We start from the raw sequence: 25,958 nt of genomic DNA, 5'->3' as shown, positions 1-25,958 counted from the left end.
GCATTTATGCACCATCACATAGGAACTGATCCTGTTAGGCAGTTTTCTCCCTCTAGAAAAATCTTAGTCATTTTTTTGGTAGCTGTTTTAAAGTATTGTACTGGTAGCTGCTATTTACTAAAGATATGTTTGTACATATGAATTTCAGTATTTAGCCTTCCAAATACGATCCTGAATAGACCACGCTGTTAAGAACACAGTAGTAAAGTCACCAATAGGCCTAAAATATTTGGATTTACACAAAACCTGACAGCTTGACTCTATAATGGCCAAGAATTCACAAGAAAGACATGCCACTCTGAAAGCTTTTTTTTGCTGAAAGTTCATAAACCAATAAACATCCCTTAGAAAGAACACTGAAGATATGCCACACAAAGGGCAACACGGAACGAATGCCCCAAGCACAATGCATAAACCAATGTATACCAGATGATTAACCATCATCCTCAGAGTGGAGAGAGCATGATGCATGTGCATGTGCAAAGGTGAGCACGTCTGTACACTGCATGCATAAATTACTTCACTCAAAAAATTATAATTAAAAGAATTATCAGACGCTCTGGATATTTATAGTAAAGATACACAAAATAATCCTGTAAGCGCATATGAACGTCTACACGATCCATTCTTTGTCATAGGGATCACATCTGGGAGTTTAATATGTTAGAAACAGAAAATGTTATATAAAGAAAAAGAAATTTAATTCTCCATAGCAAACATCTCTTTTTATTGACAATACCTCATGAATGATTACTAGATCTCCTTAGCAGGAAGAGGTGTGTTTTGGTCATCAAAACTGTACTCCCAAAATCAGTTAAAAAAATCTACAACATTGTTTTGTGTTGTTTTTCTACACCAAAAAGCAACCTATGGGATGGTGAAGGATTACAGTTGTTTTCCTGATCTTTAACAAACAGATTTCACTCAATAAACTGCTTATATGTTTTTATAATCACATCATACTGGAGGCTGTTGTTCACTGTCAGGAAAATTTCTCTGCTTGAGAAGAACGAAGAGCAACTAAAAAAAGGTCCACAGGGATTTCTTGAAGAAAAATAAATAACATCACAAGGGATTCTAAACTCCAAGGGACATGAACAAAAATTTGTCTACCATTGTAGACTAAAAGGAAAATTTCTCTAAAAGGATCAACAAAGGTCTTCCTAAGCAAACTATACTCAGACAAAACCACAATGTACAGCCCTGCTATGAACTTCTGATGCAACAGCCACTTTCTAGCAAATCTGAAAGGGACAGTCTTGGATCACATTGACAACTGCACTCTGGCCAGCCCATATTGGTTCAGTTGCTTCTTCCTCGCTCAAACACACACTGAACTTGGAAGGAAAGGTGTGATAAATAAGGGGGCTGAGGATACTGCGTTGAGGAGGAATTCCCTGTTACGTGGGAGAACTGCAGCAATGCAGGACTGTTAAAGACAAACAGCAATAGGACTGTGGGCGGTAGCTGCTAATGCAAGACACTGCACACAGTGTAGGAAGGTGAGGAGCAAAGTGAAATCTCGGATGAGTAAGATAATTTGTGAATATATTTGTAAATTTTAAGCCACATGTAGCTTTGAAACCTATTTAAGGAACATACTAGTATCATGTACTCACCACAACACATATTTATCCACATTTTAGGGATAACCAGAGAATTGTAGACCCGCTCACATGAGCATGCCACTGTATTTCAAAGGCATTGAAGTGGCTGGTATTTCTTTAACCAGATTCTCTTGTGAATAGCTTTAAGGTATGCCTCAAAAAATACTAAACTTCACAGGATATGAACTGTTCTTTATACAATCAGAAGGCAGACGATTAGCTAATAAAATACATAAATATATTAGGCACAGACAGAAGCAAAAATATGTTTTTGCAGATGAGATTAGCATAGATATTTCAATGGATTACGAAGTTTCAGTGATAGAAGGTATGTATTTAATATACAAAAGCCATATAATGAGAAGCAGTGGAAAAAAACCAAGGCAACTGTCGTGTGTCCAAGAAACAGCTTCGTAAAAAACCTCTCAAATATAAACACTGCACAGCAACAAAACACTCTGCAACTGAACAAGGTAAATTTAATTGAGAATTTATGACATACCTCATCATGGATTTTATAATTACAAATATAAATGAACAGCTGGATCTCTCCAAAGTGAAATAACACTTACCTTCTCCTGTTAAATAACTTCTAGCTGGCATTTGTGATTAGTTGGACATAAAGATTGTTGTTGGTTTATTGTAGCAAAAAGACAGTTGAGAAGGAGTATAACCAACGTGTATAAATACACTCAGAGGCAAACATCTGAGAAGGTTAAGAACTAATTAAGCTCAAGGACCATCCTGGCATAAGAACAAATGGTTATAAATTGGCCATGAAGAAATTCAGGTTGGAAATTAAACAACCGGATGGTTTCAGATGAAAATTCACAAATTTGTGATCAGGGTGACCTGGCTGTTTGCAATAACAAGGACTGGAACTCAAGTGACCCAGGATGCCCTCTGCTTCCAGTCATACATCCTAAAACCAAAATGAATTCTAACATTCTCACAAAATAACTATATGTTAAACCCTTTAATAGATCTGCTCATTGAAAAAATATTATATAGGCTATAAATTAGTCATAAGATATAAATAATATAAATAATATAAATAATAATAAACTCAAGATATGAATGAATTTCCAAAGATTTAAACACTGATTTGTGTAGTTCCAAAAAAACTTGGATCCTCATAAGACTACGAAGGTTCCTTTCCAGCAACAGGTAGGGATATGATAAATTTGCCTAAAGCCCATTACAGCAACAAACTTCAAAAGATAATTTCACTTCCTACCAATATTCCTTATTCTTGTTCCTTCCTCCCCAAAATAAGGAGGAAATAAAAATGCAGATAAGGGCATCCTTTACCATCACAGAAAATAAATAACAATCTTCTTATCTTTCATGCCTTCTGGAATTTGTTTCTACTCTCCCTGCCACAGAAACTCAAGAAAATAATATGGAAGAATAAACAATGCACACATTGGATATAACAATCAATCAAAAGCCTGGTTCATTCATTGGCCTCTTTCACTGACTGGTAAATTTTATACCAGAACCTACTGAGACGATACACAAATTTAGCACATACATTTAGAATATTCCATGTTTTTCTTCATAAGGTTCTTTTTTACTAGCTGTGAAACTAGCAAACTCTGCATTAGGAAAGTTCACACCAGGTAAGTGAACCACTTCATCCTTGGAACAGGATGATTTGTACTTCTTAAGGAATCATAAACAAGATGTTCTATTGCCAGATGATCCTCCATGAGATCCAAGTTATAGTCTCAGCTTTTACTAATTCTAATTAATATTTTTTTAGTCATTAAATACAATGGCACTTTATTAGTAGTCTATTTTGTAATACTCATGTTCAACAGAAATGCTATTTCAATCAGCCTAAACTTAATTTGTTCTGCATTTTCAAAAAACCTGTATCGTTTCACCTGAAAAAATATTTCCCTTTCTTTCCTTTCTCCTCTTCCTTTTCTTTTATTGATAGTTTTAAAAACCCTACAAACCAAACACAACATCCAAATAAGGATAACCTTGCAAAATCAACTTCTCTTCCCCCAAAAGTCCATTATTAAGCACATATGCAGCTCTTAGGCAATGAACATTCAAGGACTCCTAGTCTAGGAATCTGCGAGCACAACATCACATTCTCTTTCTGGAGAAAAGCATACTTAAATACTTACAAAAAGGAAAAGGGAGATGCTGATCACTGCCCATACAGTGATCTACTGCGGTTTTTGAGAGTGATACCTGAGTTTACCCTTAATTACTGTTGCTTTGCTTTATTAAAAATACTAAAATATTTTGAGGGACAACATTTTTTGTGACAGATAGGTAGGGTTTTTCTTCAGCAAACAAAAATCCTTTTTAGTTTGGACTACTTTTCACACTATTTTTCACTTCAGACTGAACCAGAAATCAATTATTTACAAGGTTCTAATCTGAAGTTATTAAAAATGGCTTTGTGCTCTCAAAATTCCTACTTCCTACCTTTCTTTCTTCAAAGGAAAATACCTATTGCAACCAAGATTTAATTGCACTAGATGGAGGGCACTCTCTAGTACAGCTTTTTTTTTTTTTTAACTGAAATGCTGTGGGTAGCAGAGTAAAGATCACACTATTAAACACATATATACGTATTTTCATGTGTACATATATTCACCACTATATCCCTATTTATAGTCTGGAAATTTCTAAGTAATTAAAAAGAAAATATGGACAGCTTTTGCAGATGGAAAGCAAAGGTACTTACAGAAGCAATAAGGAAACTATTATTGTGTTCATACAGTGCTATGACTTGAAGAAAATCAAGTGGATGTGATGACTCTCTTAATATACACACTATTCTTACAAAATTCAGGACATTGTATATCACTGTATTCTTATTCTGCCTTATTTAATACTCACAGACAGACTGTAAGAAGGTTCCAGTATCACTGGCACTGACATCTTCCCTTGAAGATTCAATTTTGTTAAGTAAAAAATCTTTTCTCCCACAATCCTCTCTTTTTTCACGCGACGTACGCTGTACAGTCTAAAGCGAACTGCATAATTCCCAATCATCTCAGACTCAATGTGATTAAATTTGAATGTCTCTGTGAAGACAGGGGACGGTCCCCGCTGGATGCTGGTTTTTGCTCTCTGCTTCTTTATAGGGAGAAGAACTAGGTGTACTTGCCATGAGCTTCCACCTGCCCTGCTGTATGTGGGAATGTCTGTGACAGCTGTCACTGTCACCAAAAGCTTCTGTTCCTGTGAGTCATAGTCAAAAGTCACATCCAGTGTGCCATATTTAGCTACTGGCTCAGGATCAAAAGGTTTAGGAAGCTGTGAAGATGATCCTCGAGCTGACATATCCTGAAGAAGAAGAAGAAGAAAAAGCAGCTTATTTATTTATTGTATTCTATTCTTAAATCTAGCATGGAAATATACAGATTTCTCTATGCAGTATGAAGTGACTATGATCTTTTTGTTCATTTCCTAAATAAGGTAATTAAACACTAAAAGCCTGAGGAGATGGCTGAGTAGCAGCCAAGGAGAAACTAAAACACTTTACCTGGCCAATACTGCCAAAAGCCAGACAGAGCTCAGATTAAATTAGGCTGTATTTATGATCTCTTCTTCTGTGCCCCACATGTTAAAATACATACACATTTGCTACGAGACAGAATTACCTTAATTCAGTGTGAGCATACACACATTTTTAAGTTAACATATTATAGTGCTTTAAGAAGACAGCTCTTGTTACAGCCCACAAGGGTTCTATAAACGTGCCAAAAATTATCATGGCTTTATTAATGTAATTTTACTAGAACTGGGCAAGACGTGCTTGTTTTGAACACACTTTCTGAACTTCCTGTAAATGCTATCCGTTCTAAAATTGTACTTTAAACTTAATTTTAAAATTTTCTATTGTCACTTCAAATTTTGAACAAAATATCGATCCTCTATATTTTTAAAACAGCTAGTTTGATAAGTGATATTGAAACACAAAATATTTACAAGTCAACCTACTGTTCATATAATTACCTATTCCAGGTAAGTAAAACAAATGTATTTCCTGTGTATTTCTGTATTACACTTGTTCACATAAATGAACAGAAGCCACATAAAAGCCTTTTGTATTAAAAAAAAAAAAAAAAAAGTTATGAACTTATTTTAAACTGCTTGCTACATAGCTACAGGAATTCATCCCTTTGAAAGCTTCATTCTTCAAGCTGCTGAGTGGCTGTGTAAAAGGTTGTCAGTATTCTCACTTCTCACTGGGTACACTTACATTAACGACTGGTGTGACACAAAGCAGGAGGAACTAGGATTAGATTTGCTGTCATTTGTTAGGGTTCGAGGACCATATGTACACTCTATGTCTTTACCAGCAATGAAGTTCATACAGATTGTGGTCCTAGTAGATCATCAGGTACACGTAGACAGCTAGCTACTAGAGGACCTTACATTCACATAGCACATTCCAGATGTTGCACCAACATCTCAAGTATGTAACATCAACTTACCAAGAGGTCTACTGAGACAGAAACAGCTATTGGCACATCAGGACTGAGCCCTAATATGCACTTCAAAACTTCAGGCAGAGACAAAAGGCAAATTTGTACCAAAAAGAGCCTCTTCTGCACATGACATCACTAATGTAGACTTATCCATAGATGTCAGTGCAGTAACTGGTTGATAAAAACATTTCAAAGAAATACATGTCAGAAAAGATTATTTCTTCAAAATATAAATAAATAGATATCATCATAGCTTAATAGTAGGAAAAAAAAAAAAGAGAATCAAATGGAACAAATCTCTTTGCTACCATCAACAATTAAAAAAAATCATTTGTAATTTTTTTTTCATAAAAGACATTTTGCATTATGGGGTGTTATTTGAAAAGCATTAACAGATTTTCTCTTTTTAAAATTTGATTTGTTTGAAAAATTATGTGGAAAAAAAAGAATTTTGACTGCCGTCCTTATAGCGTGATGAAGTTTTCCAACTTGTTTAAAAAAAAAAATCACTTTTACTGGGAACTTGTTTGGAAGTTAAGATGCCATACAGAAAACTACAAAAAATAATCTGAAATCCTATTGTAATATTTTCTGACTAACTTTTTTTTTAAATGAATGAGCTGCAATATTAGTGTTCATGTATCTGTACATTGATCTTCGGGGGGGGGGGGAATCTCTCAAAACGTTGTACAGTACAATGCTTCAGAACATTCAACTGTTTTCATTTACCTCTGGACTAAGGACAGCTGTGCTGTCACTTGGTACATCTTCTTCGTATCCTTTGTTATGAAAGCTTTCTATTTCGTGTCCCGTGCTTCCTTCACTTGGGCATTTATATGAACATCTTGGACTGTTGCTACACTGGGAAAATTCACATTTACTGTCTCCAACTTCCGAAGGCGTACATGAAAGATGAGGAGAACCACTATCATCCTGGTACGGAGGCGGCTGCAGTTCATCTAGCGGAGGTGTTCTTCTCATCCTCTGAATGCAGTTAGCTGAGAATAAGTGAAAATTCTTTACTTACTTTCTGATTATTTACTGCTGAACAGTTCTGTGGAAAATGATAAATCCAGATATCCGGATAGAGTATTCAAAATCTATAAATGTCTTTTTTTACTTTACATTTTAGATTAGATAACAAATACTACTGAAAAATATTTGTTTAAAATGAAAACAAATGATCTCTCAGATAAAAGAGATGTGGGAAAAGGCAGAGTATTAAATACATATTCACAGTGGACTGTGTAAACCATACATAAATAAATATAGTGCAAATATGACACAACAAAAATTCTAGGCTTGAATTTCAGGGATGCTTACCTTGCAAAACCTTTTGATATCTTAAGTCAGATTCTGTGTAGGTGGAATGTAATGAATTAATGAAACAAAATGAACTCCCTAAAGCCATGATATCAAACTTCTGATTACCTCCCATGCCGTCACTCACCCGGGGAGATACTACATTAAACGATGAAGACAAACAAGGCACTAATAAAGGCAGACACAAGCCTTTTCAAACAAGTGGACTCAGATCATCAGTGAATTTAACAAGGGAAGCAGTGTCTCAGATTCTTTACTACTTGTTACGGACAGCTAAAAGGTATATAAAGGTATAAAAAAAAAAAAAAAAAAGGTATAAAAAAGGTATAAAAGGTATATAAAAGTGTCTAGAAGTTAGAAACTAGGTCCAGTCACTAAAGACAGTGGAAAGAGGACCATGAGCAATCTTGTACTTGAGATGAATATTTGATGCTGACCATCTTTGCTTTTCACTTACACTAGCTAACTACATAGAAATGTGGTTATACATCTCCTCAGAAAATAAACCCAGGATGCATGGCTGTGAATACAGAAAGTTAATTCAAGATATAATTATATTTCAGTTTTTGATCTTGTATTTTAGATCAAAAAGCATTACAGAGTTGATTGGAATTGGGAAGACAGTAAGGTGTGCAGTAGCTGAAATGAAAAGAACAGCAAGAACAGGTATAACCTGTATTACATTTTGTTTACATCTTCTGTACAGGTTTTAATTAAGATTTCGGTGCCCCACACTCATAGCTTATACACAAAAATTTCAAAGCAAAAATGTTTTCTGGTGTCAGATATACCACTTTCATTCACAGAAAAAAATCTACCAAACAGGGAAGTTAACAAATAGTATTAACATTAGAACAACAAAAACTTTGATTTCAGATTCATGTAAGAAAGAAACTGACCTTTCCCACATGGCAACGTTGGTACATTCTAGTTTCATGAGCAAATTTTTGTAACAGGTCTTGCCTGCCTGTGTCCTAAATTCTCACCAAGTATACCAACCTTTTTTTTTTAACTGCTTGAGAGGTTACTAGTTGTTCAACATATCACATAAACAAAATACGTGTAAGAGTTACCCTTGGAACAAGGCTGAAAACACAGCAATGTGGCTCTCTTGGGAAACAAACAGTCTTTGCGACAGGCTCCCTTTTGCTCTCCTTTCCTTTGGAAGTCAGGGCTGTATCTGACTCTGACACGCAGGAACATTTCACAGCTTCTGGGACTTGATGTATGCCCAAACCACCGTGGTTTCAGTGCACACTGTCCACGGGAAGCACGCCCAGACACACTGGCTAGAAGGGAGCCAATGTGCATTGCAGATCCCCAAAGCTGGGTAACTGAAGGACAGGGACAGGACAGCTCACTACGGAGTGTATCTACTGCACAGATAAATACAGGCCTCAAAGATAATTGGGGAATGTAAGGCTCCTAATGGAACTCCTCTTAGCTTTAGCCAAGGCAAATCAGTAATTTAAACAACCCAGAGCACCCCTACCAGATGATAGCACTGTCAGGAATCCACTCTTCTCTGATAAACCCATCAGACACAGCCTACCATTCAGAGCGATTGCAAGTTACCCTTACAGCACTCACACAAAAGGTCTTTTGTTGTTAGTTAGCCCAGTGCCACTAACTCTTGAAACTCCAGCCCCACAGGGCTGGAAAGGAAAACAGAGCAGGCAGGAGATCCCATACTTGAAATGTAGTCATCAGTCTAGCAGATTCACATAAAACCTTACATACAAAAGAGAATTAAGTGGGACAGTCAGAATCTTGAAATTGCCACGCAGGAATAGTGAGAAAGCTTTATTTCCAAAACAGAGAAAGACCTGGGAAAGCTTTTTTACCTTTTTAAAATATTAGATACCTGCGCCTATGAAACTAGATAGACATATTTTTAGAATCTAAACTGGTATTTTAATCATAATAAAATAATAGTAATCATGCTTTGACTCACTATACCATGAAAACAGGACTTCCTTTTCATAATTGATGTAATTAAATATTCTAGCAAAGTTAGAGCAACAACATTTCTGCTCATTATTGCTAAAAGGCAACAAACAGCCTTAAATGAGACAGTCGCCGCCCTGTAGCTATGACTTAATTTTCTTTCTTTTCACTTGCAGTCTAGTCTGCAAGGACTTTTTAACTCTCAGCTCTTCCACAATCTAAAGAAATGAAAGCGTGTGCAGGTAGCTATCAACACCATTATTGTCTTACATGAGTAAATAAATGACTGCGTGACTCACTTTTTTCACTTTGAAGAATTCCATTATATGTCCCTATGGGAAAACTGCACAGGCTTTGTGACAGGAAAGGTACTTTTAATGTAGGCAGGTAAGAAGTGAAGAATAGAAAATTCTTATTAACCATCTGTGATTCAAAAAAATCTCAGAAAAAGCTGAAACCCTGGGGCTGGCTTTAACTGTTTATGTCTGAAAGTTTGGTTTACCAAACAGAAATAGCATGTAAAAATTCTTAAAACAAATATCCAGGTTTAAAAACCGAAGGACACCTCTTCCTAAACAGGGATAAACTGTCTTTGAACAAAAGGTTTCTCTACATAAAAAGATATCAATGTTTTCAAATGAATTTTTAAAGTGAAAATTTCTCATTTAAAATTAATTTCCCCCTCCCCACAATAAATGATGCAATAAAATTATTATTTCATGTTACAGCTCTCTGAAAACACTGCAAATCTGAATTACACAAAGACATTCTAATGACTGATGCTATCAAAGCAAATGATATCATAGACAGTGAATACAGCAACATCAAATATCTGATACTGGGTATTTTCCATAAAAATTACACAGGAGTAACAACTAACTTCAACAATCAATTTGTTGACATTTTGCTTATGTATTGAAATTTAAAATAAAAAAAACACTCCTAATGTGTGCTGGCCTGTCACTGATTGTATTGGAGAAAAACATTTGGAGCTGACAGGAAAGCATGTTCTGAAGCGTTGCATATTTACATACAGAACCGGTGTCGATAACATACCTTGTACCCTCCATTTAAGGTGTAAACTTACACACAGTTACACCTGTGCATCCTTGTACACAGTAGCAAACCTAAAGAACACCTTCCAAAGACCACTGAACCTGACTAGTAACATCTCTTAAAGAGTTACTCTTAACAAGCAAATGGTTACAGTGAAAATCTAAAATTAATTGTTGCATCGTTTCTCTGCAAGCTCCCCAAGAACCTTCCACTTTCCAATTAGGTACAAAATAAATTTTGCCAATTCCCCCAATGAAATTAATCCTACTAAATTACCACAACATTTGGACTAAACCTGGAAAAAAGGAATAATCACAGAGAAACCATGTCAGGTTTAGCCTGAGGTTCCCACCAACCAGAAAATGTCACAACAAAGGAAAGACAAAAATAAAGTTAACAGGATGAAGATTCCACATCTAGTTTTCCACCCAAAATATGTTAAATAACTTTGCATTCTCATAACAGGAGCGAAACTAAGTTGGTTAGTAACAAATATTTACTAAACTTGAAATTGAGAACAGTGTATTGCTATAGGCAAATTTGAATAATCAATCTTTAAAGGGTTAACTGTTTTAATTAAAATTTTCATCCTTCTTCAGTGGGCTGGGAAAATACTCTTACAGTCGTAACAATAAAGTCCTTGCTCAATAGCTGAAGAAACCAGAACTCTAAGTGCATTACCTGACAAACACAAGCAGATTAGCATTTTGCTGGTATACTCAGAAATTACAGCATGTAAACTGTCATTAGCACATTTAAGTCAGAAGCAAATAAACACCTTCCTTTTTAGCACTGTTTGTTAAACAGTGCAGGTTAATCTGTTTTCATAAGTCCCTGTACAAGGGACAAACTGAAAGCCAAGGAGTGATGGTAGATATTCTTGCCATCCACATCAAAGGACTGTCAGTAAAACCTTCCACAGCAACCATGGACAAAATGAGTATTCCTAGAACATATAATTGGCAGCTATGAGAAAACGCACAAACTTTTTCAGTCATTTTTCCAACTGGAATCACAGTTTAAAGATACACAAACTTACTACAAGAAATGCTTTTTCTTTAGGTTTTCGGTTACTATATGAACTTTCTACTCCCAAAGCTCCTAATTTCTCCTCTCTGTCCTGGTCCCTAGTGGACCATGCTATAACGTTTCACCATGAAGCTGGTGATGTTCCTTTCCATGTTTATAATGTTTAGACTTTGCTACCTTAATTAATTTTCCCAAAAGCTGTCAGCATCAGCACAAACCTAGCTTTTCTGCCCCTATTTCCTGAATAATTCCAAGTAACATCCATCTCTTAACATATGGGAAAAGAAACTAACCTTGTGGTTTTAATTCCCCTGTCTCATAAGCAGCAATTAACCACACTTTTGCAACTTGGAGTTTCTCATACATATCACTTCTTTAAATATTCATACTATTGTGGGAGGCAGCATTACTGCAAAATGTCTTTGGGAATCTGGTTTCTAGTTCCTTTTAAACAGATAATCACTATATAAATTAATAATTTTTGCAAGTCATATTTTGTAATTATCAGAATTTCATCATGCTGAACCAGTATCTTTTCTTCCTCTAATGTATCTTCACATACACTATGCTTCATAATTATTTATTTTTTTAATACAACGTAAATTTCAAGTTTTCAAGCCTTCAAGGGGTTCAATGTAAAGACAACTTAAATAAAACATAAAATGAAATACATGTTTAAAAATTAAAGAAACCTTTCTTATTCTGAATGATTAAATACCCTTAGAGATTTCTGATATGCAGCAGAGACAGTCCAAATGGAATTTTAGTGTTTGAACTTTTCTACCATCCAAAAATATTATGCTGACTGAATTAACCCACATTACGAGGAGGATAAAATATAAACATTAAATATTGAATGAAACCTTGGGGCTCTCCTTCCTTTAAAATGAAAAGCTTACATGCATCTTTGTGAGGAAAAAAAAAAATAAATTTCACAATAAAACAAATTATCTTGGCATTATTCTATTTCTTTTCCAAAAGAGTTATGGCATGAGTATTGCCTGATGAAAGAAGAGGAATATAGGAGTGGGTCATTATGGACAACAGAAAAAAAAACCTAAAAATTATCAGTTTTGTTTTTGCAATTGCTGCATTTTTTATTTTTTCCCACTTGAACTATCTTCTACATTAAGCATTTCATCAGTAAACAAGAAAAGTAACTGTATCTGTTTGGAGGGTTTTTTTCAGTAAAAATTCGTTCTCCTTTGTTTCCTAATATTTAGAAAAATCCATACACTATAAGCTTAATCTGAGACCTATAGAAACCAAAACACTGTTGCTGCCATTTATATCTGATGTCACACAGAGTTCTTTGCACTGCATTTTCCTCACCTTCTAGGGCTAATTATACTGGTCATTCATGTAATAAAAAGGTTCTCTTTTGGTTTTTAATAAAACTAATCAAAAATTATTGAATTATCTTTAGGTCCAGTATTTAAAGCTTCAATTTTGTTCCTTAGGAAAGGACTAAGACCAATTCAAGTTACTGATACTCATGGAGTAATTATTTTTATTATTATTATTATTTGTCTGTTTATATCATAAGCCTGCAGAACTACAGCTTGATTTTGTTTGCTGACAAAAGAAATTTGCCCTTCTCTGCACTTATTACAGCACTTCTGATTTGTAAGAATTTATCATCCTGTTTTACAGAGCAATACAGAAAAGCACTGCTCTGGTGAAAAATTCCAAGCTTTCTCTTTCCAGAATTAGCCCAAATTAGAACATTTACACTACAAATACATTATTAAAACATTATAGTGAACTAACTGTCAAAGACATTCTTTTGTTTCCTTCCCAAATATTTTGGTCGTCTTTCAATGAAAATTATGCATTAGCATTTCTTTAATTCATTTTCTTTCAATTTAAGTATCATTCTCTGATTCTTTATACAGTATTTCTATTAATTTGAATATGAAGGAGTTGTTCTACCTGGTTGTGCATTTGTACTTTCAGCTGTCCAAAATACATCTAAATGCTGCTTAAACCGAATGGTTCAATATTTTAATCTCTTATTGATACAAATATCAATCAATCAAGCTTTCTAGATTTTTTTTTTTTTTCACTTTTAAAAGACTTCAAAAACTCTTCTTTTCTGACACTACATCCAGCTCTAAATCTTTTTGGAAACAGTGATCTTTAAGAAGTTAAACTGTAAAATTGTTTGCCTTCGTTTCCATAACTGTATTCCCTTAGCATTTGCACTATGTATGTTATTTCAACTTCTTAGGTAGAAACATTTATTTTCAGTTCCATTTAGATGCTGGTTTCACTTTTACTGTTTTTATAAGCCAGTTTTCCTTTACACTAGTTTTCTGTCCACTATGTTGGCTAACTTCATAAATGAACATGTATTCCTTTGCACCTCTGTTCACCGTTCATTTTTTGAAGTTATCAAAATTGTTAGAAAAATAGCACTTCCAAAAAGATAGTAAGTTAAATAAATTAACAGAATCTTCCTTTTTTTTTTTCTTCTCTTTTAAAATATACTAAAAGTCCTGCTTGCTGAAGGTGATTGACAACCACTTTTGAAATCTTAGGAGTGCGTTGGCGACAAAGAAATGCCTTTTATCATCTCTGTGAAAATTCACCCAAATTTGGCTATCTCACCAGCATTTATGGACACTTAACAAAAATTCAGAGCTTAACAGCTAAAAGCTTTGAAAACTCCACCCACTATAAACAATCTCAGGCCCCTGAGAACCTCCATTTCTGACCAGTGTATGCATGCTAGCATCCCCTCATACCTCAGGACTGTAGCAGCTGGATGGAAAATATTTTCCTATCATTGCTATACTTCATTTGAGTACAATTTTCACTTTAAATTATAGTTCAAATTCCAGTCCAGTTTACTACTACTACAGCTGCAGTATTAAGCACAGGAGCTAAGCAACAGGATGAAGTGCTGAAGAGGTGAAAAAGATGCTACAGAGTTCTAAAATCAATTCCCAGCAAAGTATTTTAATACACAGCTAATACTCCTGTAATGTTCCTGCTCTCATTCTATTTGGTCTCAAAAGAGGAAAAAAAGCGTGATTAGAAAGCAAGAAAATCATGTTATGTGCATCATTTTCTTGAACATTTTAATATTTTTGCAGTTCATTTCAGGAACATTCATTTTTATTTGACAAAAAAAAAAAAAAAAGAATACAGAGTTTTCTAAGCGATACAGAAACCCCCTCCAAGATCTCAATGAATATTGATTTGATGATATAAACAAGATCCATTCAGCAGTATAAACTTAAATGTGTTCCTTAATTATCAAGATTCCATTATTCTTTTTTTCCATACTTCTATTTTAAATAAGATACAAATACTTCCTTTAGTGAGAACTCCTTCTGCAACTTAAAATGTAATAACTTCATGGTTTCTTAAAAACAGCTTTACCTGGGTAGCTGCATTTTGTAATTAAAAAAACCCAAAACAAAAGTGGAAAGTTTCCTAGTATTTTAGCCCCCTATTTATTCCTACCCTAACTGGTGAAAATGAACCAGAAAAGAAATTTTCCATTAAGAACTGCTTCCAGAATAGGAACACAAAGCTTGCTTTGATTCCTTTGCCTTATTTTCACAGCAATTTTGAGTGCAAAGGATACTCCACTGGAGTGAGTCACTAACACAGAGCAGCACTACAATGATTCTGCATGAACTATTTCAGTAGGGCATAAATTTTCTGTCCATCTACTTGAGATATATATATATATAAAATCCCAATTTTTGTATCTCCTAATAGTTAATATATATAAGTGAAATATATATTATGGTAAATAATAGTACTATTATAACAGTAGAAGTTAACACAATTGGTATTTTACAGATGAAGAACTAAAGTACAAGTTTAAATAACAGGCAAAGATTGCTGAGAATCTAGCTCAGAGGTGCTCATCATCACAGAAAGCTTCCAGTGAAGTGTGGAACTGAAATAAAGTCTTTTAAGACTAGTACCCCAGCCATTTCTTACTTTAAAAAAAAATAAAAAAAAAAAAAAAATTACTTCAAGCCTTGTAAGTTATTATTAATCTAAAATTCACCTGAATTGTGTACCACCACCAACATGGAAACCTCCAAGCCACTAGCTTCTTAAGAGATATACCCCCACAGAATTTTCCATTATCATCAGCTCTGTAGTGGAAGAGAAGGAAGAGAAAACAAAAAATACAATATTAGGGCGGGGAAGAAAGTAAAGGGAAGAAGGGAAAAAAAAAAGGCAAAAGGAGAAAGTAGGTACAATGATTCAGAAAAAAGTGATAGGTTGTTGGTAAATGAACAAAGGAAAGAAATAAAGGGAGAGAAGTTCAGTAAATCTGTATAGAAAATGAGAAAAAGCACAAAGAGAGGAATAAAGAACAGACAAGATGCAAAGAGGAATGAAAAATTACAAACAGCTAAAATAAAGCAAAAATGACAGAGGAAGAAAGGTGAAGGCATGGGGAAAATAAAACAACAAATGACATGCAAAAAAGTGGTTCAGATCTGAGAAAAAAGCAATGTCAACAGAGCAAAGAGATAAAAGAGAAATCAGTGACGTCTGATGGGTGGGAATATCCATATTTGTAGGGATTTTTAGGGAAAAATCTGCACAACTTAGAGAACACGGATAGTTACATTCCAGGAGAGGCAAGCCTTTTCCCAGAGTAAGCATTTATATTTCTATTTTAGATTTCTTATTATTTTTCTTTTTGAGTGGGGAGATGGTGTTAATCATTTATTCAGATCCTGAGATTCCAAAGGACCTTGATTTCTCTCATCTATTCAGGCACTTTCCCCTTCTTTGACACAGTGGCTCAGTGACTTGCTTTAGTAAAATGGACTGTATTTCCTGCAGTATATTAGAGTATTCCTATAAAAAGGATTCGAGAAAATTCAGATATTTTGCTTTTGAAACAGCTCTCATAACTTTACTACAAAAAAAGCAGCTAGTACCCAGAAATATTAAGGATGATCTCAGTTTGCAGGAGTGGACCTAACAGGTCAACAATAGAAAAAAACTGTCCATATATGCTTAAGAACTCCTCTAAAACCTTTTAGATATTAGTGCCTATAGAAAACATGTGTAGGAATAATGGTACTAGCACCACTTTTGGGGCCAACTGTCCACAAAAACAAAGGCAAAATACACACTGTGAAAACACAGGGAATAGATATGCTTCAAAAACAAGGTATCTTTCCTTCACAGACCCAGTAAGAGGGCTACAAATTCACAGAAAAGGCACGGATTAAGCAGCAGGGAGCATGTCAGTCTGTTCCACTCACTCCAGTAAGGCCTCAAGTTTCTCCAGGCATAAAGAAACACAATTACTCAGAACTAAATTTCTTGCATTTCTTTGCGGCTCTTCTGAGACCTCCCACTGTCACAGACGAGCTGCTTTACTAGGCTTATATGTAATACATGATGTAGGTTATCGCTGTGTTTCCATAGTTGTCATGTAATTCACAAAACAAGCAATTTTCTGCATTTTGACAGGTCTAGATGAATATGAGTCTGGCTGGAGAAGGTATTTTCATTCATCCATAGGACCAGTCATAAGAGCTATGCAAGAGCTTACGAGGATGGGAGAACAGTGGCCAAACTGCATATGGCATAGAGGGCTCATAAAGTCTACAGAAGGATGCTTCAGCCCTCAATAAACGGTAGGACAGGAACTGGTCCTCCATGTCATCTACCCAAAGAAACAATACTGCTGAACAATCAAGGATCAGAGTGTAGCATATAATTCATTTAACTTCCCAAAACACTAACTGGAAAACCATGTTGGCATGAACATGGTGTTATACTTACAATATTAAACTTATTAGCCATTGTGACAGAGTAAAAACAGGCATATCCATGAAAATTTGTTGCTCATGTGCCTTTCTTATACTAGCAGAAATTTATAGACCTGATTTGAAATTACTGTTTGATGCAGCTCGTTGAATAAGACTTAAAGGTGGTGCATATCAGTTAATTAGTAATCAAAGTCTGACAGCTACAGCTGCAAAATGTTTGTATGGTAATTTCAAAACTGAAAATTATTTATTTCACTCTACATGAAATTAGTGTACACTCATTAGAAAGTCAGTGATTATCCTGAAAAGTACTACTGGAACATTTAATTAGCTTTGCTACAACATCAGAAAGTATACAACATATGTCTCCAGACCTATTACCATCCCACCCTTTCTCATAATTTGGTATCAGCAAAGTTCTTAGATCTTAACATTACAATTGAAAACATACTCAGCAGAATGATGGTTCGTAGCCTGAATGCTAATTTTTTTCAAATCTCAGACTACTTCATTAGTAAGCTATTTTATTAAGCAATGTATGAAACCGATATATAAGTGATATACATCCACATTGTAACAAAGAAAATCTTCATTAAATACAAGGAAAAAACTTTGAAATCAGAGTGGCTATAGACTGGAAGAGGTTACCCAGAGAGACTGTGTAATCAACAGCCTTGAAGATTTTAAAAGTTCTCCTGGCTAGGGCCCTGAGCAACCTGGTCTAACACAGAAGTTAGCTCTCATTCAACCAGGAGATCAGACTAGATGATGTCCACAGGTCCTTTTCAACCTGTTATTCACTGATTCTACAATATATATTGAAAAATCAAAATCAGTACTATAATAAATAAGGATGAGGATTGCCTCAAATACGTATAAAGCTCCTTCTATAATACAGCAGTTTAACAATTCACAGGCAAGTATAGCTCCTCTGCATATGCTGGTTACATTGCTGCATCCTGCACTAAATGCACATCCCTACCAGCATAGCAGTTTCATTGTTAAAAATAAACAAAAAAACCCCAACAAAAACATCCCCAAAACCATCACCACAAAAAAACCAACCCCAAACCCAGTCCCAAAGAAAGAAATAACACAAGGAGCAAAAAAATTCAGAATACTTTGTAAAGTGGTGACAAAGTATGCTGCTGACTAGTTTTAGACAATGTAGTATCACTGAAATTTTTACTTTGATAAAATGAATATACTGAGTTACAGACTTCCAAGTTAAAAACATCCTAACAATAGTTTACACACATAGACATATATTAAACACACATATATACATACACACCCCCCACGGCCATGTATCAGTAACAATTTAAGGTTTATAAAATATTAAATATAATTAAGATTACACTGAGGAAGTAATGTCCATTACAAAATGCTGATGTTAGCAAATATTGACCTTTATGATTTATCAATTGAAAAAGCCTTAATTTGCTTGTTATTTAAACTTTAACAGTAAGTATGATAGCTTAGATGGCAGAAAGAAAAAAAAACCAAACCAAACCAACTCAACCAGCATTTGCTGTCACTTTGCATTAACATTTTGACCAGTCAACAATTCAGCAGTGATGAAATGTGCCATTTGATTCAAAGTAAGACAAGGCTATTTAAATAACTGAAAATAAGAAATGGGTATTGAAACATTAGAATTTTGATAAGCGATCACAGCTGCACTAGAATTAGTTTCTATAGCAACAGAGGAAATAATGTGGAGAATTGCACTGCAATACAAGATGGATTCCTTACAAACACTGCTGTTCAAATAGAAAAGTTTAAAATTATTCACTGTATTAAAATATTTCTATCAAAATGGTTATTCAAATATCCTATACCTTGTACTTCATACGTTGTTCTATTTTCGTTCTCTGGGATTCAATTCTCATCCATCCATTCAAGTCCCATATTACATTTTCACACTTTCCCCCATTGCTTACCTTCCTATTTTAAAATTAAAGTGAAAAATACCGTATCTTTTATCTCAAACTAATCTGCATTTTCAATATTTTTTTATTATCCCTACTTAGAAGCACTCATTACATTTATTTTTCCAGCAGCCAAAGAGAATGCTTTGTATATGCTATTCATAAGAAGCTGCATCACAGCCATGAGAATTAACATCATTATGGAACTTCTGAAACTTGTAGTCATGAGACTTGCATTAGCTTTTATCAGTGTGCGCTCTCATGTCCTAAGCATGATTAAGAAACCATAGCAAATCTATTAGTATTAATGGACCGAATACCCCTAAGATGGTAAGATAAATGCCCTTCGGTTGAGCAAATCTTTAGATTTCAAATGTTGCCCATTTCTAACACCAAGATTTATTGTTTCATTGCATCGTCTCTGATTCTAGCTATTTTTGGCAAATAATTAACAGCATATGCCTGAACCTTTTATGTATTTTGCCCTTATAATGAGACCTATTACTCTGGCTTATTCTATCCTTTTGAGTTCCAAAGTATCTTTCGAGTTACCATGGATACAAGTGATATGCTTTCTCCCACAACTGCTTTGTGTGCCTTATCAAACACCAGAAAACTGACACAGTAGGAATCTGAGACATCTATACAGGATGAATACCTAACCTCTCGGAAGTGTTTCGACCCCCAGACAAAAAGGAGGTACGCCATACGCTAGCATTTGTAATGAAATAAACAAGCAGGTTCTTTTCTTCTAAAATCTAGTACTCTTACTCAAGGAAAACAAAATGAAAAAAGGTGCAGAAATAAAACATTTTAATCTGATCAACCCTGAAACAGTGTTAAAATTAAAATAGAAGTAGACAGAATCATTCTGAGTTTGCTGTTTATTTTGAGTTGACAAAGTATAAGTATTTCTAGATCAATGTATCCACTGAAGATGTAAAATGCAGCAAATTTCAGCAAGCATTTCAGAAAGGAGTTCCAGAAACATTGTATGCAACTCTAAGACTACTAGAGTAAATAAAACTCCCTTAAACAGGAATTGTTAGGTCTCTTTATACTGATTTATTATGGGCATTTTCAAATGCAAATTGCATTCCAACAAGCTGGGAATAATTTGTCCTAATCAGTGAAGAAGAGGGCAGTTAGTAAATTGATTTTCCCATTATGTTTCTGTATTGTGACCTCTTCTTAAAAACAGAAGACACTCTCCCACTCAGACAGCAAAATTTACACAGGCTTCAAAAACCAAGTGTTGATACTACCATAATCTGAATTAATGTATGCCAAGTAAAGGGGAATAACCAGAAGAAAAAATATATTATTGTGATATGAACTCAATATAGATTCATTTAGAACTGTCTTCCAACTTTCACTCCATTAAATCTACAGAAAGATATCACCTACATAAACAAGTGCCACAAAGGCAACTAAGAGCTAGAAAGACAGAAAAGAATGGGTAGGTAAATGCTCTTCTTGCCCCCTCTCCTGAGTTATCTAAACTTCTCCAAGTATTACAGCAAAACCCTCAAAATTGAAAGCGAGACAACAATGAAAAGAAACTCAAAATTGACTGCTCATTGTGGTATTTATGGTAAGTCACTTGTATTATCACAATATTACTCGTTGCGTAGTTTAATGTTGGAACCATTCACAAAAATATTAACATTTGGAACAGTGGAGATATTTACACAATGGCTGTGTACTCCTGCCATCACATTCACCTTTATACAGCCTATATAGTACAGCTCCTCTGTATAATACCCTCCTGGATTACCTGCACTGTGCACAAAAGCACACAAGAGATCCTTCATTCTTCTCCGAGTAGAAATAAAGAGCTAACTAGTATTTTTTTAAGAAATAACTATCATTGTTATCATCCTTCATTAAAAGAGTTCTTAATTTCTTCCTTCACAGAATCTCAAAGTTGTCTGGAAATGGCCACTGTTTCTGCCTGTAGCTCTGAGACCAAGAGATTGCCTTTAACACTACTGACAACTAATGGTTTTATTTCCACAGTTTTTCTACTTTTAAAGCCCCTTCTTGTTAACAGGAAGGAAATGGCACCAGGAAAAGCAGATGATTCAAAGCAGTGGTTCTAATTGCCAGGGAAAGGAATATTGCCCTGAAAACAGTCAAAGATAACAGCAATTATCAACCAGGATGACAAGTTTCTCTGAAGGAGAGCATTTAGACACTAATCTCTTAACAGATAAATTATTCCTCAGATATAAGAGAAAATTACTATCAACTCAAATTTCTTTTCCAATTTTACCAGACCTATTCAAGAGTTATCTATTGGCCAAATTTCATGTGGACATACAATTCATGATCCAAGATTTGACAAGAAAAGAAAAAAAAAATATATTAGAGCAGTACAATCAACTTCATGTTCAAAAAGAGATTTTAAGTCATACATTTACTTGCAAATTTTGATGTGATTATTTCTATACTGAGATATAAGAAAATAAACACTGTAAAGTTCAGGGAAAATACATTAGAATTCTCTATCATTATTCTCACAATCTAACAATAACTCCATTCTAGCATTATGTGCAAAATTTAACACAGCCAAATATGAAGCACTCCAAGCAAAATAATTTTGAGAAGGCAGTTACAAATTAATGCAAAATTAAGACTAGTTTTCTGGTTTTTATCCATCAGATCTTGAAAATAAGTGCGACAGATTTTTTTTTTTAATTATTTTTCACTTAACTCATCAAATTGCCACAAATGCTACATATACATCAGAAACACTTTTAAGTATAATAAATCTTCATAAAATGTACCCTAGATGGCATTGTACTTTTCATTTCAGAGTTGTCTTTTTTTACATTAAAATTCACAGCAATTTGGACAAAATTCTAAAAAGATACTACCTGTTTTAAATCTTACTAGCACGGTGGTTTTAGTGCTAAGGACTGAAAAACAAAGTTTCAGAAGTCATTACACACGCTACCAAACTACAGCTCGCCAAAATACAGGGATATGCAGCAATAACCAAAGGGATCAGATATAACAAAAATAGGAACTATGAGATACTGGAAGCCACACAAAGTTTAACCAGATCAAGTAACATTCTAAATGTGACTCCTTGAAGATATGAAGAAATCAATCTAACCACTAGTGTTAATCTTGACCCATTTAAACAAGAAGAGATGTTGCCCCTCTTCCTTGCAGAAGATGCAGAGCTGGCCCTGACCTTTCAGTTACAAGGTGTTTTCTGGTACAGATGTCAACTCTTTGCGGTAAACAGCAGCAATGGTGTCACCTGTTCAAGTCATATGTAACCTGTATTTGTTCGAGCTGAGCATTTTCAAAGAAAAGAAAATCACACCTGATGTCAGCCTCTTGAAGAGATGATCCTTTTGTAGTTTCATTCTCCAAGATTTGGATTTTTCAGATACACATGCTCTTATCAGCTCTATTTTTAACCTGCCGCTCATATAGGATACTTAAAATTCTGAACATGTTTACATTATCCATCCAGCAGGCTAATGGAACTGCATACCAGACAGTCATGCATAATTCAAATCAATATCCTCAGGCTTGCAACTCTAAGTCAAAAGCTGCCTTTAAATAAGCTGGGTGTGACTTTAACATGAATAAAATGTATCTAATTTTTAACCTTTATCTGACAAATTGATACATTTGCAAAGGAATGTCATAAATCTTTAAAAATTACAACAAATAGAAAATAATGATAACTGAAAATCTTTTAAAGCAAGACTGAGTGCAAAGGTTTCAAATTGAGATAATTTTTATATATTTTTTAAAGCAAAATGTACAAATATATACATAAAAATACATGCTGGCAGAATATTAAGTGGTGTGGAAAGTGAATGTAGCCGGATTTCCTATTTACAAATTTAAAGATCAAGCTTTAATTGAATCGGACATAGGTGACTCTTACACAGAAAATCTTACAGCCAGTTAAGCATGTCTGCCAGCTTCTCTCTAAGGACCAAAATTTCCATAATAAAATAATTTTCCTATGTGCTTTCATGAGACCATGATTCCATCACAGCAGATAACCTTCAGCCACACTGAAATGACCAGAACCATGGCAATTATTCTAGCTAAGGATCTGTTTCCAGCTAACTTGTAAATACAGTGGAGGAAAAGTAATTGGAAACAACCCCTCTCCCCCCTCCTATTTCCCCCCCCCACAAAAAAAAACCCACCCCAAAACCCAAAAACAAACACCAAAGCCTCACCCCAAACCAAAAGAACACAAAGCAGAAGAGACTTCAAGTTGTAGAATATATCATGTTTTCCTTTCCCCCCAGGGAAAATATTAAAATAATTCCTAAAAGTTAAAGTAACTTTATAACACAAAACCATTGTAAGTAGCACATAAGAGCTTATTTTAACAATAAGAAAGGCAGATCTTTGCTTCCACAGAAGCTACAGACACAATTTCATGTTGTTTAGTCAGATACAATACAGTTCCAATACTGTACACAATTAAAGTAGCCATGAAAATAGTCATGCTAGCAATAAAATACATGTTATTAGATAAAAATAGTAACATTGTTCATTCTATATGAAGACAAAATATTCATTATGTAATTTCAAGAGAATACTTATGACACAGTTATAGCGTATCTATGAAATGGATACCTATGTGTATGGAAAATAATGCACACTGACTATGTAACAAAACAAAGAGTTCAGTTACTAAAATAACCCATTTTTCTTTTACCAAAGAAATGGTTAAAATGTATGTGATCAGATTATAAAACACAGTCCTAATGGTAACTGGTCTTTAACTTAGAGGAAAAGAGCACATCTAGGAGGCAAGCATTAGTCTCAGACTAGAGTTAGAAATCTTCTGATTTTAACCTTTAAAGATAGAGGAACGATCCACTTATCCACAGGCGCTATGGAGGCAGAACTGATAAACTGTTATTTTGTAATATTCTTATGTAAAGTTGTAATAACGTTTTTAGTTCTCACATTTATGTAACAAGTACTGCTCCATTCTGCTGACCAAGTAGCACGACTATTCTCAGCAGTTAAGTACAGTACCAGGTAAAATTCCCTTTTCCCAATGCACCTAATAAATGTTTACACAGAGATTTTCAGTCTAGAATTCAATCCTGTTTCTTAGTCAGTCATTCCATGACAGAGTCATAGGATCTGTGCAATTAGGGTTAAGATTAATGAAAATTGTACCTTCTTCTGTCTATTCTGTGGGAGTCTTTCAGAACAAGACATGTCTTATGGTATACACACATAAAGATCAAAGAAACTGCTCTACTGTATCACTAGATATTACCGTAATATGAAGAAAAAAGAAAGCCCATACCCAATAGCTTGTAGATCATACTAGTACAAGAAATACCCTGTTTTCAATGTGAACTCTCAGAATCAGCAAAAGCACTAGGTTCATCAAGGAAGTGATCTTTTCTGCTGATCTAATACTACCTCTTATGTTTATATCACAAATTAGTTCTACATTTTATTAATGCAGAACATCTATATCAAATACAATGCCACAAGGAACTATTTCAGCCACAAATATGTATGTGAACTTTTCTCAGTTAATGACAGATCTTGATCCTTTCACAAATTCCAGATTCAAACAGATGAGAGACTTATTATATAATAAGTTTACAATAAAATTGAAACTTTCCTATAATTATTAATGTATGATTTACATCACTTCAGAGACATTACATTGCTAAGGGTGACTTTCTTCAAAGCCTTCTCATCAGTGCAAAGGGTATTTCTTCAAAGACTTCAAAATGCTGGCAGGAGGAACCTAATTTGTGAGATTGCTTTGCTCACTTGTGCACATCAAGAAAAGAAAAAAAAAAGCCCTTCCCACTGGAGGACAGTTTGTCCTCCTTTAGAGTTGGTCTAGCTAGAAAAAGAAATTTCCTGTTGAACATCTTATCATCATAACTGACTTTGGTTACTAGTTTTCTCCTCTCAGCAGTAGATGACACGCATGCTTTAACAACATCTTTTTCCAGTATCTCTGCTGTTAATCACGGGATAAATCAATGATCTCAGAATTATTCAAGTTCATTCTATCAAGCACTTTAATGCGTTTCCTTTGGCTGACAAGATATTTATTGTGCACAACTTTGATATTGTCTATCTGGCTTTTCAACTCAAAAAGTTCTCAATGTACTCTTCCAAACTGTATTTAACCTCAGACACAGATCTCCTTTGCATTTAACATGTTTACCAATATTCACCTCCATAATATTCCTCCAATAAAATTACAAGAATAATATTGTATGACATGTGTGCATTCTACCCCTATCTGTGAATTTTGTCCATTCCAGATCTCCAGGATCTGTAAACAGTATGCTTGTTTGTCGTTCATGCTGGTAAAGAACTATAAACACAGGATGATCATAGCCCAATATGTGAAATACTTACATGAAAGGTTACTTACTATTAGGAACCTTTGAAAAGATAAAGGGTAACACTTTATTGGGGGGGGAAAAACCAAACAACAAAACAACAAACAACCAAAAGAAAGATCTGAATGCTGTAGAACTGAATACAAGACAGAGCAAAAATTAATCTTTAAATCATCATTATTTCAAAAACTTAACAGAATTTACTGTCTTCTATTATAGAAGAGTAATGGAGGACTACCATTATGCACTAGGAAGACACTTTGAAAATCTTAAAAAAAAACCCAAACACAGCATCAGAGCAATTAAACATAAAACAAGGCAAATCAAGTTAGCTCTGGGCAGTACACTGCAGATCCTTGAATGACAAAGTATCTTTTATACTACACCAAACTATCCCCAAAACATTCTCTTGATATAGATATGGATTGAACTGCCACACTCCCCAGGGGTTTTAAAA

General features: G+C 34.6%; 1 protein-coding gene across 1 annotated transcript in view; it reads right to left on the bottom strand.

Annotated features, from left to right (window-relative positions):
* Positions 1 to 1,206: 1,206 nt before the first annotated feature.
* Positions 1,207 to 25,958, bottom strand: part of LOC104517841 (uncharacterized) — a 37,239-nt gene continuing 12,487 nt past the window's right edge. The window contains exons 2-4 of the mRNA XM_029085447.1: positions 6,800 to 7,068; positions 4,477 to 4,922; positions 1,207 to 1,276 (exon numbers count right to left, since the gene is read on the bottom strand). Coding sequence (XP_028941280.1) covers positions 1,207 to 1,276; positions 4,477 to 4,922; positions 6,800 to 7,068 — 785 coding nt within the window. The remainder of the gene's footprint in view (positions 1,277 to 4,476; positions 4,923 to 6,799; positions 7,069 to 25,958) is intronic.

This window comes from Antrostomus carolinensis, unplaced genomic scaffold (assembly GCF_000700745.2).
Source record: "Antrostomus carolinensis isolate BGI_N321 unplaced genomic scaffold, ASM70074v2 scaffold23786, whole genome shotgun sequence".
Lineage (NCBI taxonomy): Eukaryota > Metazoa > Chordata > Aves > Caprimulgiformes > Caprimulgidae > Antrostomus > Antrostomus carolinensis.
Note: the sequence above shows the minus strand (reverse complement) of the source record. Positions and strands in the feature narration are given on the sequence as shown.